This window comes from Gallus gallus, chromosome 7, assembly GCF_016699485.2.
Source record: "Gallus gallus isolate bGalGal1 chromosome 7, bGalGal1.mat.broiler.GRCg7b, whole genome shotgun sequence".
NCBI lineage: Eukaryota > Metazoa > Chordata > Aves > Galliformes > Phasianidae > Gallus > Gallus gallus.
Genome location: NC_052538.1, coordinates 5,156,039 through 5,174,604, shown reverse-complemented (window position 1 = coordinate 5,174,604; position 18,566 = coordinate 5,156,039). Strand labels below are relative to the sequence as shown.

Sequence of the window (18,566 nt, the reverse complement as noted above, 5' to 3'; positions counted from 1 at the left end):
ATAGAATCATTAAGGTTGGAAAAGACCTAAGAGCTGAGTACAGAGGGAAGGGGAAGGAACTGAGACAGGGGAGGTTTAGGTTGGATATTAGGAGGAAGTTTTTTACCCAGAGGGTGGTGACGCACTGGAACAGGTTGCCCAAGGAGGCTGTGGATGCCCCATCCCTGGAGGCATTCAAGGCCAGGCTGGATGTGGCTCTGGGCAGCCTGGTCTGGCGGTTGGCGACCCTGCACATAGCAGGGGGGTTGAAACTCAATGAGCACTGTGGTCTTTTTCAACCCAGGCCATTCTATGATTCTGTGAATGAGCCTCACCTGCCTTGGGCATACCTACCAACCCTGGGATCACAGTCAGTGCAGCTTTCACCCACAGCCTCTGCTGGCTTATTCATTATAGGGACCTGGAGGGGGATGGATGCAATCACATGCTGCTTACACCTCTCTCCCTGCCTCTGCTGCCCACATCTCCCTCTGCTTAGCCCTACTGGAATTTGACTTATGCCCCAAATGGAAGGGCATAATCTCATTTTAACTAAATGCATCTAGATATTTTATTAACTACCTAAGAATCTGCTTTCACTGAAGCTGTGCCCTCGTGGAAGCTGAGTTTGAGTCTAACTGTGTACTTTGATATTTGGTTTGAGAAACAGATGAGCCAAAGTGCAGGTGAAGGAGAACAGAATGGAAGTGGTCTCAGCAGTGTGAGATGTTACCCTCATTTCCAGTGGAAGCCTGGATTTTCTGTGCTGGATGATGCAAATCCCCTGTGTGAGGGATTCATTTAAAATTCAGCACTTAAGTAACTTGTCAGCAGCTCGTTAAATAAACATGCTGGCATATTGAAACCGCATTGGCCGCATTCAGCTTTATGTTCCATCAGACATTCTGCCGCTGTAGTCCCCAGTATGTAAACTCCCAAAAACCCACTGTCAGTGAAGAAACAACCGCCTTTCAGAACTACATATATCCCTCTTACCCTGTGAGAAAGAATAACAGCCTGTCATTCACAGCCCCATTCCCAACCATAACTCTCATGCCTTCATCCTCTCCACACTCAAAATCAGACTTCCTGGCTGGAGACAATCCAGTCTCTTTTTTATGTACCCACCTGAGCTCCCTTGCTGACACGCACATTTGGAGACTGCTTTTTTGTCTCTGCATTGGACATGCTTCATATTTTCCATCGGTCTTTGGTTCTGGCTGTACCTGTTTTTCAGATTGGTACCTTATGGGTTTTTTTTTCCCCCAGTTATACGCCTCTTTCATCCCTCCTTTTCTGCTTCTGCTTCTCTAGCTCCTTGTGACTGTTTCTGCTCCCTTTTTGCTCTGCTTCTGGTTACAGTCCATGCCACGTTTCTTTTTTCCCCACTTGCCTCCTTTCTTCTTTGCATTCTACAGAGCTAAGGCTGAAAACGTCTTTTCTACCTCCTTTGCTTGCTTTCCCAAAGAGATCTTTCTGTGGAGCAAGTTTGGGAACCACTGCTCTGTGCTTCCTGTTCGTTTTTATTCTCCTGACTTCTAAGCTCTTCCTTAGTCTTTCTTTTCCCAGAATATCTTCTAAACACCTCTCCTCTGCCAGACACTGACTCCCCAGTACTTGTCTGCCCTTCCATCAGGCACCAGTGGGACTCCTGATTCTTTTTTCTCTGCCTGTTCCTTGTTCCTGTATCCCAGCACATCTTCACTCTGCTGTTGGAAAGGGAGGAAGTGGGAAAATTGGTTCCTTCACCTGCACTGCATTAACTTGCTGGAGAAGATACCTCTCTCCACTAGGGAGTGAAGTGAGAAATTTGCTGGGCCAGGTCCCTTCCTCTTCCTGCTGGGATTCGCTCCCTTCCTCCTTTCTCATGGATCAGGACTGTGCCGGTCAAACCAAGGAACAGGTCAGGCAGCAGAGCAGACCCCTCTGGGGCAGTCACAGCGGGTAATGAGTTGGGTTGCTGAATCAGAAACCAGCTCTGAGGTAGAAATCTGGCCTCAGCTATCGATGCCAAATACCCCATTTGCCTGATCTTGCCTTTGGAAATCCCGTCTGCTGTGTGGGGACTCTGCTTGAGAAAGGAATAAAGAAACAGCAGTGTGGGAGAACTGCAACCTAATATAAGCAGAAAAAGCCAAATTTCCCAGAAAAAGACTAATCCAACCTTTAAAACACGGAGAGCAGCATTATAATAAATTGCTGGCAAGCGTGAGCCCTGAATCTTACTGATGTTTGTGTCTGCATGAGTATCTATGACAACAAATAAATCTACTGTTTGGGAAGTGTCCTTGAGAACATCAGTGGGGGGGCTGTGCATTATGTTGGTATCACTTAGCATTTCCAAGCTGTTAATTCCTAAGTATTACTGTAGATGGGTATGACTATGTTAGGAAAATGAACTAATTAGTTACAAGATTTTTCTTCTTGCTTGCAAATGGGACCGGCTCGGAGTAATGCTATTTACTTTAGCTGATTCCAGACTTTTTAGGCAGAGGAAGGAATGAATATTTTTAGGAGCTTTAATTCTAAGCAGGAGGTTTAAACTCAAGGTCAGTGGACTTTGTGAGTTCCTTTCAGCCATTTAAGGAAGGTAGGAAAGCGAATCTAACCTTAACTTGCTGTAATGGTCAGTTTTCACTCTGCAATGCTACAAATCCAAAAGCAGAAAGCAAACAAAACCAGACAGCTTAGATGCTGAGCGTTCAACTTACAATATGTAGCTCTGAAAATGCTGATCCAACTGATTCAGGTTTTCCCAGTAAGGAGAAAAGTTGAAGACATCATTTTGCCTGTGGAAAGCAAAGGTCCAAATGGACCTATCTTTTTGATCCCAAGACACAGGACAAGGAGCCGCAACGTGGTAGTGATGGGTCACTACCATGAGTCCTTTGGAACATGGTGGTGATGGGTCAACGGTTGGACTAGATGATCTCACTGGTCTTTTGTAACCTTTATGACTCTATGGTTCTATATATCTGTGCTGTTCCTGTTCTACATATCCTGCTGTTCTACCTGCACAGGCTGAGCCAGTAGGCTCTAGACAATTTTGCCTGTAGTCTACAGTTGCTTGAGTGTTTAGAGCTTTACAATTGAAAAGGCAGAAACTGGGGTTGTGAAATGGGGTGGGGAAAAGGTTAAGTCTGTCTGAACAAAGTGTTTGAGAAGTGAGCAAGTTGGGGAGAAAAGTGGAAGAGGAGAGATTGGTCTGAAGAAGAACCTTGCTCATTACAGCTTTGTAATGTGTGACTGTTAAATCTGAACGAGCTTTTAATGCCACTAATGAATAATTTATATGCAAGCACGGCAAGAGGCGTGCAATGCAAATCATGCCTCAGTGAAGAGATGAATATGTGTCTGCAGATGCTAGAAGCCTGGAGTGCTCCTGCAAGAAGCCCCTGATCTTGCACTGGTGGTGAACTGGTTGGAGAGCAAGTCTTTGTGGTGCAAGAGTGCGCACCCCTGCCTGTAACTGCCTCCAAGCAGCTCTGATTCTGACAAACTTGCTCATTAGGTACATGGACCTCTCTCTAGAAGCTAATGGGAAGCTTAGAATAATGACTAAGCTGTGTTTAACAGGATCAGGATCTGACCCCATATTCGGTAACAAGAAGTCAGTCAGCAACCTGTAAGTCCAAGGAGAGGTCGTCCAGGGAAGGTTGTTAACAATGCAGTGATTTATGATATCTGAATGTCTATCTGGAAAGGAATAGCTGAGTTTGGAGAGCTGGTGCAGATATGTTTATGTGCAGCATTGGTGAGTAAATCACAGGCCACGAGGATGATTTGTTAACGCTGGAACTGGGAAACTTGACTTGCACCTGAGATGCTTTGAGAATCTTATTTTTGTTCCTTGATCATTTCAAACTTTTGATAGTTCACTGCACAAAATGAGGAATTAAGGAACAGCGGCGGAGTCCTTTGCATATGTTTTTAATCACTGTGTAGAGCTGGTAGTCATTATAAATTTAAGTGTAAATTCAAGGAGCCTTATGAGAAAGGGAAGGCAAGGTATTTCAGAGCTTGTGATGATTTAGAAAGCAGAGCTAACGATACTCTCAAGGCCTCTCTGGAGGCCTGACACCAGGGTTCAACTGGTCTTACTGTTTCAGATACCCGCCGCCAAGATTTATCTGTGTTTCACCAAGTATGAGCAATATATGGACACAGGGGCTTCCGCCTGTTCCCCCCAAAAGCCATCAAGCCGCCTCCATTAATGTCAGCGCACTCGTAAATTGCTTGCTTGCACCAAAGCAGGCAACTCCTGCCACTGCACAGAAGCTCCCAGAGGTTGTCCCATGCCTCCTGTAAATCCACGGGCATCCAATAAAGTAGATTCACTGCAGATGGACTTAATCAGTTGCCCCCCCTCCTGTGGGAATTAGAGGGGTTCACACTTTTGAAAGCGGAGTTCCCACAAGTGAGAAGGAATGAGGGTTGTTCTTATTAATGGCTATCAGATCTGGATAGTTGATTCCACTCAAAGGGAACACAGGTTGCAGAACTGTGGGCTGCTCTGGCCTCGTCGACATCCTGTTCCTCTGCTAATTTTGCTATTTAATCCTCAGCACGCACTCTCTGCTCTCCCCCTCATGCACAAACAATCCTCTTGTTTGTGATAACTTATTTTCCCTCTGTGCAAAGAAACCTGGTGGGTTATTTGTTCTGGTACTCCTCCGGTAAGCCAGTGATGCATTTGCATTCCATTCCCTCGCTCCCTCCAGCCCTGGCGACGTCTGCCAAAATTAGTCAGTAGACAACAACACAGTGGAAGCTTTAAGAACATGTCAGAGAAGGCTTGAACATTACCCATTAACATTTACAGTTCCTAATTATGTTAATTAATCACTCCTAGAGGTTGCCTCACCCTGGAGCCCAAAGGCAGGAGTTAAGTTCTCACAGATACGCACTCAGATTTGGACAGCAGAGTGGCTGCTTGCAGCAAGAAGCTCAGCAAGGATGAGCTGCCAGATTATTTATGTGGGGTGGAAAGGTTCAGCTGCCAGGGCAATGTGCTGTCGTGGCTGCTTTGCTCCTGTTGGATCTTGAAGCTTGCTTTGGCTGTCTACGCGAGGTAGAGCCAAGCATCTGGGCGCAGGCTGAGCCATGGCCAAGAAGATTGATGTTATATTCAAGCTGTTGCTGAAGAATGGCCTTTTGGCACTGGAGAAGGGCGTGCAGAGAGCACTTTGTACTAGCACTAATTGTTACAGTGCAGAGATTACTGCCTTTGCAAAATCTGAAGTTGTTACCTCTGTCAGAAAACAGAAGTTACTGATGGAAAAAACAGGTGTCTCTTCTATCTCTTGCTGGAAGGATTTGTTAACGATAGGTCTTGCCCCAACATGAAATATGCCAGCAATTCTGCATTAGTTGACTTAGAGAAGGTGCAAATATCACCTTCCTGGAGTAGAGAGTTTGGCCTTTTTGTTTGTTTGTTTGACCCATTTTTCAGCTTTTCCTGAGGCTTCTCTCTTGTTTGCAGCATTCTTTAAAGAACTCACTTTGGGCAGGCTTTTGGTGCACAAATACAGTTTAGTGGGGAAATATCTGTGGTAGGTGGGCAGTTGGACTGGGTGATCTTGGAGGTCTTGTCCAACCTTGGTCGGTGGACAGTTGGGCTGGGTGATCTTGGAGGTCTTGTCCAATCTTCATGATTCTGTGGTAGTTTTCTCCAGGAGAAATGCCTTAGCATAGGTGGCAGAGAAGGAGGAAATGCATTCCCAAGAGTAAGAGGGCATAGTAATGGCAGAAGACTGTGATTAAGGGTCTGGTGATATCTCTGATTGGTTGTGTTCCAAGGATTTCCAGACTGGAGTTTGCTCTTTGAAAGAAGTGCCTGCCTTTGTAGCTCATTGCACAAAACCTAGTTATGAAGCAATTTTCCTATCAGCTGCTTGTGAACTGCTGCCATACCATGTTGAGACCGCGCTCTGTACTCCTTGGTTACTTGGAAAGTGCTGCTGGCAGGCCAAGGGTGTGCACGTACCATAAGGCAGATGGGACTGATGGATGCAATGTCAGTTCCTGCAAACCAGGGCTGAGGGAGCGCAGCGGTGAGGCCAGCACTTGGCACGGCCAAGGTGTGATCTGTCTCTGTCCTGTTGGCAGGACCTCAGCGCTGATGAATTGCCTGGCCACTTTCACACACGTCAGTATTGACTTCATGAGGAGCAGTGCGTGCAGGGTGTGAAATGCGATATGAGCGGGGCCTGACATGAATACTTTCCCCATTATGCAGGGTTTCAGAGCAAAACCTCTCTCTCCATTCATCTTCCTCCCACCTCCCCATCACTCACCCCTGCTGCCCAGGGAGTCCCATGAACGGCCCCAGTGGCAGTACGCTCAGCTCAACAAAACAGCCTTGTGAAAAAGGGCAATATAACACGATCACTTCCTATTTCTTTCTCCTTTCCTCCGCATCAAAGGCCGGGCTGGCTGTCAGGAATGTTCAAAATGAATAAATAAAGCACAGGAACCCCCTGCTTCAGACGGAGTCTCATTCACTCGCCGTGAAGCCCGGCCAATTCCTTCGCTGACAGTGCTCGAGTCAGCAGGCAGAGCAAGAAGATCATTCAAAGCTAATCAGTAAAGTGTAAACCTATTATGAAAGCGCATTTACCCCTCGCCTCCTCCTTCCTCTGGAAAACCAATCCCCAAATCTGTGGGAATAACACACCACGTACATAAAAGTTGCTATTACTTAGATCCCCTGTTATTAGGTCAGTGATGCCACTGATGAAATGCTCCCCAGAGCCCCGAGCAGAGGCACATAAATCCTGCAAGAAATTCACGGCGTAATTTGTTACAGCTAGAGGGCATAAGATGCATTACAGCAAAGCCTGCGTGTTAGGCTCTCCCCTGTGATTCTCCAGGCTATCTCTGGTAATAAAAACCTCAACTTGATTTCTGATCCTTCACACTGATTTCTGTCAAAGGCTTTTCTTGGAGAAAGACACTACGGCATTTTTTCCTTGTAATCAGGGGATCCTTCTGTGCTCATCTCTCCGCCCCCTATTTTGAATGTAGAGATGAATCCAAGAAGGATTCGTTACCTGGGGTCGTGGGTATTGCAGTGGAGAAGACAGTGAGGACAGCTTTTGCATATGCAGTGCAACACCCCGAATGTGAAATTAGAGAGAGATGTTTCTGGTCTGCAGTACTGCAGGAAATGGAAACGAAAGCCCCAGCTATGCAATTGCTGTATTTTAATATAAAACCCTGATACTAATAGAACGGTTAGAGTCTGTGGGAGTCCTTTGATTAAAATCCAGGCTCAGAGGTATATAATCACAGCAGCTATTAATTTTTGGAGCATTTGCACTCCGTCTTGGGTTTTGAAATGACCGACTCCACTCCTTTTCCCTGGTGCAAAGCAAGTGGTAAATATTTATAGCAGTTATCCTTACAAGAGGAGAAACCTTATACGTGCTCATTGCTTTTGTAACTTGATAACAGTTGTGCTGAAAGACAACACCTGCTAATTGTATTTCCCATCACATCCTTTTCCTCTCGAAGGATAAAATATGGAAGTTTGGGTTTATTTTTCTAGCACATACAGCAAAACTCACTCAAAAGAATCTTTGTTCCCTTTTAGCTATCTGTTTATTTAATAGACTATGGAAAATGTTAAGCTCTGTCAAAAAGCCTCATTAAGGAATAATTTATAAGCTACATTTAGATGTTCATCTCGTAGGCTAGCCTAATGGAGAGCCAAAATACATCCTGGCAGGTAATAATTACGGTAAACCTTGACACTTCAGATCTGCCCTGCCATTCATTGGGCCAGGCAGGAGCAAGTCACAGCCAGTCCTGTTAGTTCTGCAGTGTCTCTGGCATGCACCATGCTGAAAGCCTGGCTGCGTGTGACACACATGCTTCCCATGTGCTGATCTTTTACCTATTTTGGATGCAAGCAAATGTGTCTGCTGGGAGAACTGTTTTGATCACCTAAATGGAGGCCTCCCATGAAGAGCTTCATAGCGGGCAGCTCTCTGACTCCTCTCTGTGCCATAAAGCCCTCATCACTCAGCCAGATTCAAATGAACTGAAATATTGGGTGATGTCCAGCCTTTGCTGAAGCTGATGGCAGCTCTCCCGCTGGCTTGAATAGGAGCAGGATTCTATCTGCCACGTTGTTAAGTCATCGGAGTAGATTTTATCAGTGAGATCTGTCTGGTCTTGGCTGAAAGATGCCTTACTGATTCTTAGAGACGATGAGGGACAGCTCATTTAAAAGAAGAGAGTAACAGGGATTATGATCAAACATGCCATGCTGATGCCACAGGTCTGTCACCGTCCCCGTGCCATCAGAGATAACCCCACGTGTGGGCACACCACATAATTGCCATAATCGGATACACAGCTTCTCTTCAACTCCGCTCCATCAAAATGATCTGATTTGGGTTAATTTTTACAACCAGATTGCTTTGGGTGGGTGGGCGGAGAAGCAGTTCTGACCGTGGTCATAAAGCAGGACTGAAGGGGAGTTGTTTTCTCAGCCTCTCCCAGTTGCAATAGAGCAAGTTGCCTGTCTAAAGGCTTGTGTACAAGCAGCATTGTCACTGATTAACTCTGCATGCCGGTGTATCTTAATCCCATTTAATAGGATCACTTGCTCAGGAAAAGCATGCCCATAAAGCTATCCAAGAACAGTTAATGTGGTGCTTGTATTTAAACACCAGCTTTAATCTTTGTTAATTTTCAAGTCTAGATGAGATTCAGGACTACCAAACCTCACTAGATCAGACCAGACAACCTACAGGGTAGTTAAAGAACTCCTTTAATCACGTATTTGTATGCTGGGATACTGACTTTGTCTGCCTACAGTCTTGAAGCCTCAACTGAAGTTGAGCCCCTGGGTGCACCTGGGATATAAATTTAACAACAGGGTCCCATTTTGCCTGTAAGACTCATTGAATAAGAAGGATCAGCATGCAAACTCCACCTTACATCTTGGCAATATTTCACTGCCCTATTAAAGCTGCCCATCTCCAACTTTAGCTAAAGTAAACTTCCTGAGAAACCCTAGGTGTCAGCACTCGGTTTGGAAAGGTGTAAGTATGTGCTTAACTCTACTGAGACGTGAAGTTTCACTGAGATCAGCAGCACTGCTAAATAAAGCTTCGTTTGGAGAAGCATCTTCGAGGTCAGGCCTCAATTACAAAGGTCCTTCAGGTTGGCACAAGCTGCTTGATAACGCTGACAGCAGGCACCTGGGCTGCAGCGCTGGATATGTGATTTGCTATAGAAAGAGTTGTATTTCTGTTTCATGGAAGACTGCATTACCTGTTAAACCTTATGCATTCAGACATGCAAAAAGCCAGCGTGCCTAAATGCTTCATATAATTACAAAGCTAGACTGGATGAGGAGTTACACACTGGTCTGGTTTCCCCACTTAGGAGCCTTGCAGCTCAGGATCTCAGTTCTGCAGGTGCTGCTTGCAGCAGAACAAAGATCGCTGCTGTAAAATGCATTTGTGCAGTCTGTAAGGATGATACAACCACGCTCCCTGGAGCAAACGGCCTCCTTAAGGGGTGAGTGTTTATCTCTGCTCACCGACACTCCATGAAGCACTGTCGGATCTGATCCTGGAGAGTTTCCCTGATGTCAAGCCCCTCTGTTTCTCTCAGCTTGTCCTTGATGAATTCCTCCTCGTGTCTCTCCTGGACCTCAGCTTGCAGGGCATCTTCTTGCCTGGTGTGCATGTGTGGGGTACTGCGAAGGGCCCTCAAGTGAGGAGGGTTGCTCTGAAAACAAGAGGAGAAAAGAAAAGGTATGGTGAAAAGAAAATACACGGCAGAATGTCAGGTTGACAGTGATTCTGAGCTTAGGACTTAGTTTATTTGCGGGAAGGCAGGAAAAAGCCCTGCTCTCATAAGAAGTGCCTGGATGCACACAATGGCCTATTGTTGGTGTTTCAGCATTAATTAACAACGTTGCAATGTACAAAAACAACCCTCTCAGCTGTGGGATCCTGGCACCTCAATGAGACAGGTGAGAAAGCTGCTGTTCTGCAAATGCCAGCTTTATCCGTGTCAGAAGGGTGCCAGAGGTTTTTAATTGAGTTTTCAAATGTTTGGACTTCCCAGTGGTACTTTTTAATTAGCCGGTATTGTTTTTAATTGGTTCACTTAAAGTTTTATATGCTTGGTCATCGGTTTCCTGGTATTTTGTTGCAGCTGGTAATATTCCTTTAGGAAATCAACTTCCTTTGAGGAACAAACAAACAACACAAAAAAGAATAAACAGCCTCCCAAACGCTGCAATAAAAATCATGGCTTCCCAAGTTTCCCATGATTTGATAACCTTGGCAAGGAGGACTTCTAAGCCAGCCTTACAATAGTAATTTCTGCTCCGTGATTGATTTTACATGTGTGCTTTAAGAGAGATAAAAATGAAAGTCTCTCTGGTATGCAAATACAGAAGCATGAAAAATACCATCTGTGTGGGTGGCCCGAAACTTTGCATTTCTCAGTTTGTAATGGTTGATAAAGTTAATGTGTTCCCAGTGTTTTATGAGCCATTCTTACCTTGGAAGGTAAAGAAAAGCGGGTATTTCTTAACAGTGTAAATTAGCTTTGAGTTTTTCAGTAATTCCAGAACAAAATAATCCCCGCATACCTGGGAAAGACTGATGTTATATGGCAGTGTGTGCCAAATGGAAGAATGGAAAAGAAAACACGATGAGCTGTTTTTGTGATGCTGTGTGTTTTCCTCTTCGAAGACAGTGGCTCATGTATAGGTGGCAGCAGATGTGAACAAAGGCCCAGGTCTGCATTTCTGCCCTGGCTTCCCACCTTCAGAACGTGTCTTTAACTCAACAGATCTCAGACTAACTCAGTGACACGTTCTCCTCACTCTGACTCTGGTAATGTGTTTTCTACTGTGCTGCAAGTCCTAATTCCAGAGGACTCCCGCAAAGACAAGAAAACTTCTATCAAAGGTTTGGCCAGCTTACATTTAAGATCCGTTATTCGGTGTTTTTCCATGCTTGAACCAGCTTCCAAAAATCACTAACGAGTGCCAAGCAAATTTGGTTTCAGAAAGTATACAGAGGGTTTGCACGCTGTCCAAAGAAAGCGTTAGAGGCCCCATTCAGGAAAGCAATTTACTGCCTTCCCTGCATCTGCAATGTGTGGAAAAGGAATTGGTCAAGGCCACCACTGAGAAAATATTCAGACGGAAACAAGAAGAGCAGCATGCTTCAGAACGGCAGCTGCACTTGCTCCCTGTCTGAATATATGACCCGAAGATGTTTGCCTCTCACCCTGAGATGTTATCTTCACTCATTTGTCACTTTCTATAGGCATCGAGTGTTTCCAATTCTTCACTTTCAACAGCAAGTCTCTTAGAGCACAGCACAGCTACTGTTAGCACTACTTATTTGTATTTTACTTGCGATGTTAAATGAACTTCTGAACAGCCAGCTCTAGCAAGGGGGACAAATGGGGCTTGCTTTCCAGATTGCTATCTAGAAGCAAGATTCACTTCCCTTCCATAAAAGTTCCCCACTCAGCTTTTAGCTTCACTGGTGTAGTGCTTAAGGGACTGTGCATCTTAGAAGTTCCCAGCAGAGTGCTATGGCCCAGAGGTATTGGTCCCAACGCTGCTACTGAAGAGATGAGCCAGTTAGAGCCAACACCGCTCTTCCATGTCCTCGTACACTGCTATGGCACAGTCTGAACTGTGTTATGCTCAGACAACCTACTATTTTTTCTAACTAGTGGCTTGCTAGGGAAAGTTGAGGGAAGGGCTGTTTATTTAGAAGTATGTTTTCCAGCATTTCCTGCCAAAGATATGTGAGAAGAATGTGGATAAGGGGAAGAAATCTGGGAACGGAAGAAAGGGACTCAAAGAGTATTTCCATGAGCAAAGGTAGCTGTGGTGAAAGCTGGAGGTGTCCTGCTGGGTGATCCTATCCTGTCCTATCTCCTTTGGGAGCGAGGCTGGAAGAAACAGAACCAATCATCAGGCCAAGGCAACTCAGTGCAAGAGGCACGAGGGTATCCTCAGCTTTAGGCTGACTTGCATGTGGTGGAGAAAGACAGGCTTCTCTGCACGAGTTATCTGAACTCTTAAGGGTGAATTTTCATGACACTGCTCGTTGAATGAACAGGTGATTGGCACTGGAAAGGGCCAGTGCCCCCTTCCGCCCTGTCTGCTGGCTTTGTGGTCCTTACCTTCTCCTTTTTGGGCTCTGGCACTCAGCTGACCTTGCAGTGAACCAGACAGGCTCTCTAAGAAATGGGAAATAATCTCCTTTATCTTTTCTCTCCCCCAGGTTAATTCTCTCATTATAATGAGGTGAATCAGTCAACCAAGGAGGCAGCTGAGAGCCAGAGCCATCGCAAGGGAAGCAGTGGGCAAGCGTGGAACAATGTGCTGAGCAGGACAGTCAAGCAGCAGCACAGACAGGATAGAATCCATTCACCACCTCTGAGCCTCTCCTTCACTCAGCTCCTCTTCTCAGCTGCTCTCCAGTCAGCCCAGAGGGAGCCTTTGATGGCTAGCTGCTTGTCACTACAAGTTTGCTGCCCACGTGTCTTTCATCAGTGCCAAAGTCAGATGAAGTAAGAGCTATTTGAACTGGCAAGAACATGCCCAAGTGAGCAAGACCAGAAGCAGGGGATTCTTATCTCCCAGTGAACTAATACAGACCACACCTATGCTTGAGTCCAAAGTCATGAAGCTGGTGTGGACACAGTCCAGCTAGCTCTAAACTAGCTGACTCAGATGCTGATGGCAACAGAGCTACAGAACTTGCTCTAGTCTCCAAAATCCATGCAAGGCCTCTACCTGTCTTGTCTCCATACAGCTATCAGTGTATCAGCTGCAGTCAAAGCCCTAAGGCTGAAGTACAGACGTATCTTTCCAGAATTGGCTTATGAAGAGCTGCTCTGTTGTATTTGCCCTTCATCCTTTTCTTTGTTTTGTTTTACTATTATAAGACAAAATAAACCAGAGCCACTTTTATCAATGGGAGTCCAGCTAACCACCTTCGATAACTCATTAAAGAACAGGAAGGTTGATAAGGCCTCATTCTTATTCAGCCGTCTTTTCTTCCAGTCCTTTTCCCTCCTTGTTGTTAGTATTTTCTAAATTAGGCTATGCTCACTGCTCACATGAAAAGAGTTTATGTACATGGACGAAAAGGCTGCTGCTGATGTGAAATGTGCTGCTGCTCGATTGCTTCCAGTGCTGGGAGAGTGGAGCCGGCTCAGACCTAGGTGGGCAGATAAGCTGGGTTCATGGGGAGGAGGCTATGGGCTGGAAAGGAGCCAACAAGATAGTATGACATGGCAGGTACAAAAAGACACTTGATCTGAGTGGGAGTCAATGCTGGCAGGCAAGCTGTTGTGAGGAGTGATAGAGACATTCATAACAAATGGCACCCTTTGAAGTAGGCCTAGAGATGGACATCCAGTTGCCCAGTAGGGGTCCTCCCGTAGTGCAGAGCTCTGGAAATAGCACACTCTGAGTCAGATGGGTGAGGGAGAGCAAAGAAGAAAAGCAGAAGAGCAGATCTGGTCATGACAAATGAGTCCTGAAAGATTCATAGCATTCTAATGGAGAACATACGCAATGCACTGTGTTTATGAGTGGAGACTGGGAGGCCTACACATGTCAAGAACCAAGAGCTGGCTTCTGTTCGAGGGGAGGAGGAAAGTGCTGAACAGCTGCGAGGAAATCATGGCACAGCTATCTGATTTTAAGGGGAATTTTACAGGTGAATGTACAACTGGCCCGACTCTTCCTTCCGTCACTTGGAAACCAATGCAGTTATGTCAACAAAAGCTGAACTGAACTTGGTGTCTCTCCGGATCTACCCAAGCAAACTCCAGCTGGAGGGGTATGCAAATGGACTGAAGAAGTGATGGAAAAATGGGAACAGGAAAAGCATCAGTTTCACTGAGTAACAGGAGGAGAAAGGTGTTGACACATGAGGAAACATCAGAACTTATGTACATGTGGGCTAAGAAGTAAAATTGATAATATCTTAAAAACTGCTTCCTTGACCTGTAAGAACTGATCCAAGAGTACATCAGGGTGTGGAAGACCAAGACCAAGAAACTGAATCAGTGTAAGAGTATTACCTACATTCTAACCAGAAAATGAGACAGATAAAATTGGAGTAGAGAAGTGAATTTAAGGGTATCACCTAAAAATAGAGACTCCAGCTGCAGGAGCTGCTGAAGAGATATAACAAGATGTCCAGATGATATCAGTTTGAAAATGATGTAATTGTACCATTGTTTTAGCTGTCAGTTCTCCGCCATCTGTTGTGCATTTGCAACACATTTTCATAGAAAAGCTTTCTTTCTTTTGTCAGATAGACTCAAACCAAGGAAAGAAAACCAAGTTCATCTGGGAGCCTGTGCATGAGAGAACACGGTTTCCATTTTCTTGCTTTGCAGTGAAAGGAAGAAAACGTGCTAAGCTTGCTTTCTTTTGACCACAGTTCTTGTGCTAATCACAAAAGTATACGTCACCCTAAACCTCTCCTGTTTCAGAGTTCAAGCCATCCCTACTCCTGCCCCAGTTGTGAGGAGGCAACTGCAAAAGGCGGGAACTTAAATCATCTTTCAGACACTTTTGGGTCTTCAGAGGGAGGCAGCGCCAGTGGAGTCTGTGTTCTCTCAGCAAGGATCAGACTTCAGAAGGAGGTATGTCTGAAAAATATTTGTCCATCCGATGACGGAAGAAAGACATGATGGAAGAAAGGACTGAAAGACAGAAACTGTGCCAAGACAAATGGTCAGTGCAAGAGAGTGGCTTCAAACAGCTCCATCAGGAGTGTTTTCCCGCTGACCAGTCTCTGACCTGCGCCTTGCAGCACCGCAGACCCACCTTCCATGTGCCCATATACTTGATCTGGAATTCCAAGGTGTTGTAATGAGACAATTTGATGAGGGCAACTTTGCAGCTCTCTATACTCGATGTGCACGGTAAGGAGGACAAAAGGCAATTTATTTCTAACATCACTTCTCTCAGCGCCTCTAATGTTTCTGCTTCTGAATCAAAGGGAGGCATTCTATAGTAAGACACTAATAAATAGCTTTTCCTTGGGGGAAGAAGTATCTTCCCATCTTTAAGAAATTCCTTTGGCCATGTGAAATTCAAATTTGTTAACTTGCCCTGCAAACAGCGACTCATTTAGAAACAAATTACAAATATTAGATGGAGACAGTGAACTTGATAATGCAATGCTGCCACATCAGTTGTAGAATAATGCATCTTAATGAAGGCTTCCCATGTGAATAAACCATTATATTTACAAGCTTTTCACAGTTAATGACCCAGAACTGGATAACGAAACTCACATTTTTAGTGTGGTCCTCTGTCAGCAAAAGTATACATATTAATAATTGATGTTGCTGTGAAAATAGGGCATAATAGGAAGATTCTTGAGTTTCTGGGAAAATAGGACTACATGGTCCATTAACTTAAAATGCTTATCTAATGTTTGATGGTCTTTGTCTTTAAAATCCTTGTTTAAATTAATAAGGCAAAATGGACGTTTGTCTAAAAGAGAATTTTATTTCCAACTCATCAGTCACAAGGACACTGATGAGAGAGCTGTTTGATCCTCTGCTTCTTTATTCCTTCTCCCTTTCCCCTCTACAAAGAGAATGTAGGTTTTACCAAAGTGAAGGACCCGCCAGCAGAGGGAAGGAGCAGCTCCCTCCGCATTCCAGGTAAGCCAATGTGATGAAAGCCTCTGTGCATGCTCTCCTTCACACTTAGGAGCCCAATTGCGTAGATCATTCTTTCCTGGCTTGAAATGTCTGCCTTTCTGCTTAGTCAGCTCAACAACTTTTCCCAACACAGACTGCTTTATTGTTCATTATAAAACACTTAGAGGTGTGCAGGCTGGCTGAGCATGCTTAAGGCTAGAGTTCTACATCTAGGAGGCCCCATACTGTGGAACTAACTGCTCTTCAATTGTTCCCTTACAACTGCACTTACAAGGAAAGATAGCCTTCTTTCCAGTGAAATAAATACATTCCGTTCCATTTCACATTTCAAGGCTAACACTCATATGATGCCTGAAAGGTGGATTTACTGCAGCTTTTATTACTGGGTACTTAATTTAGGACGGTTTCTTTTCTTAGATCTGGAACAGCACAGCTGAAAGATGCACTGCGTGGTTTTAAGGGACTGTTTCACTAATTCTTTTGCTACAGACAGCATTGTCCAAGATTGTAATCTTTCAATAGATGTAGTGATTGAGTAGCATTTTGTTGCTTCAGAAGTGGCAGAGTTTGTTTCTCCAGAGGACTTTATTTTCCAAGCAAAGCAAGTATTTTTAATGGCCATTTATATTCATGAGCAGTGAAAGCGAGATTTTTGCATCTGAACTACACAGACAAGCAACTCCTTACTAGCAGAAGAAAGGAATATTCTACCCAAGCAGTTGGGTCTTGCGCTTTACTAATTAATCCTGCTGAATCTTAAGCTGTGATCCAAATTCTCTGTGGAAGCTTAATAGATGAGTTAGCTATGTTCTTCCTTTCTTGCTTTATTGTTTTGTCTGGCTGCAGGAAGGACGTGTTTCAAAGAGGTCTCTTGTCTGATGAAGACTGTGTTCGTATAGGTTCCATGCTACACAAATGGTGATAGCCACATCAATTATATGGCTGAATTCCTAAATTAGGAGCCAAAGAGGAATAACTCAACAAAATATATTGCATTCATTAAAGCTTCCCTACTATACGATTCACTTCAATGGCTTTCCCAATTAAAGTAATTGTCATATGCATTCAAACAAAGCATTTGTAGTAAGAGGTCTTGTTAGAAAAATATTGAAAAAGGCTGCTTCATAGATTTATACAATCTATAAATAAATATTGACATGTGACACGTTTCCATAAGCTCAAAGAGAATCAGAAGTGGAAAAAGCCATTTATATTCATGGCCATATAAGTTTATGTAATTACGGTTATGTTTATTTAGATAATATACTTGGGCATGCTGTCAAACTTCTACTAAAACTGGCAAGTACGTTTTGGACTCTGAAAGGCAGTGTGACTCCAATCAATGAAAGCCAAATTATTCAGTGGGATTCTTGCTTGCCTGCACCATTAGACAGATTAGTTATCACTCTTTATATGTATCTGCATGCCTGGCTAAATAACAAAAGCTTTTGCTGACATCCAAGCATCCTCTAGGCTGCAAGTATAACAGAAATCTTAAGCCTGATAAAAACAGGCCTGGTGTGTAATGCTACCGTGTTTGCCTACTTCCAGGAACTGAACAAATAGTTCAAATTTTATGTGTTTATGGAGCTTGCAGTTTGTCCAATCCCATATAATATTTATTTAGCCATAGGCTTGAGTGTTTACACTGAAGGCTATTCCGGGAAATACTGAGTTGTTTCTAACTGGATTAAATGAATTATATTTATCAGGAATTCAAAGAACAAGCAATGTTTGGCAGACTCTTTCCTCAGATATAAATAAAAGCCAAGACAACATGCCTAAATTAGGGTATGCTGAAAAGAGGTAAGCAGGAGAAAACAGCTATTTAAGACCACATTGGTCCACTCATATGTGAAGGATACGGAAGGAGGAAGAGCGGTGGAAATGTTTAATGAGAAAATCAGAGATAAGCAAACGTTGTGCCACTGACTCCCTGGTAAGGGCTGAAATGATGGAATAGAACAGTGTGAGAGCTGTGTACGTCAGTAGGTGTGTGTCTGAGATGACAAGGAGCTTGTGTGTGTGCACGTCCAAAGCATCCGGGGCTCAGTCCTATAAACTGCCTAAGCATGTGGAGCACTTGGCTCCGGTGGGATTGATTACTTGTGCTCCCTCCATGAAAACATGAGCACAGGGAATTTACAAGCCAAGAACAGGCAAGTGGAAGTCTATGCCGGTTTAAAGAGCACAACAGTAGCATGCTGAATTGGCAAAATAGAGCAAGAAAAAACAGGTTGGTTTGTAGAACACATGAATGTTTTCAAGACAATCTAAACGTTTTCAAGACAGTGTGTCTTGCAGCATCCGTGTAGGCAGTGTGGCTTAAGGACTTGGTTTGCAGCATTGGTTATGGTGGTGGTGCTGGGGCTGGTGGTAAACAGCAGTATGGCAGCAATGTCAGGAAGATCAGGAATTAGGTCAGGATACAGTTATCAAGATATATGTGCTCTTAGTGAGGCTTGCTTCTCTTTCCAAATTAAACTAGTATTGCAAATTGTGATTTATCGGAGGTTTAGAAAAACATGTGCTGAGGGAATCATGCTGTTTCTGCAATTAAGCTTTAATAAATAATAATAATAATGAGTCCTTACTTGTGAGCCAAGAAAAATCTCTGGAACACAGACTTCTACTCTGTCATCGAGCAAAAGGAATAGAATCAAATTCCAGAAAACAAACATAAATTTTTCTGAAGTGAGGAGACAGTAAAGAAAATAATACTGAGTTAAGCAAAAGATTGAACTACCTTTGTTGCACGTATTTCCATGCTGCTGAGATGAACGTGACTGAATTTTTCCACAATTCATTATTCAGAACTTCAGATGGTCTAGCTATTTTTGTAAAGCACTCTTTGCATGAAAGCAACACCCACATTTTAAAGATAACTATAA

The 18,566-nt window shown here is 44.1% G+C and overlaps 2 protein-coding genes across 3 annotated transcripts in view; one reads left to right on the top strand and one right to left on the bottom strand.

The window, feature by feature from the left end:
* The window catches only part of IQCA1 (IQ motif containing with AAA domain 1), an 85,457-nt gene that overhangs the window by 52,475 nt on the left and 14,416 nt on the right, over nucleotides 1–18,566 (bottom strand). For both annotated transcript variants that reach the window (XM_040703934.2, XM_040703935.2), the window contains exon 6: nucleotides 9,536–9,726. In XM_040703934.2, coding sequence (XP_040559868.1) covers nucleotides 9,536–9,726 — 191 coding nt within the window. The remainder of the gene's footprint in view (nucleotides 1–9,535; nucleotides 9,727–18,566) is intronic.
* The window catches only part of CXCR7 (chemokine (C-X-C motif) receptor 7), a 57,095-nt gene continuing 56,060 nt past the window's right edge, over nucleotides 17,532–18,566 (top strand). Inside the window, exon 1 of the mRNA XM_046943700.1 lies at nucleotides 17,532–17,614. The gene's annotated coding sequence lies outside the window, so the exon portion shown is untranslated. The remainder of the gene's footprint in view (nucleotides 17,615–18,566) is intronic.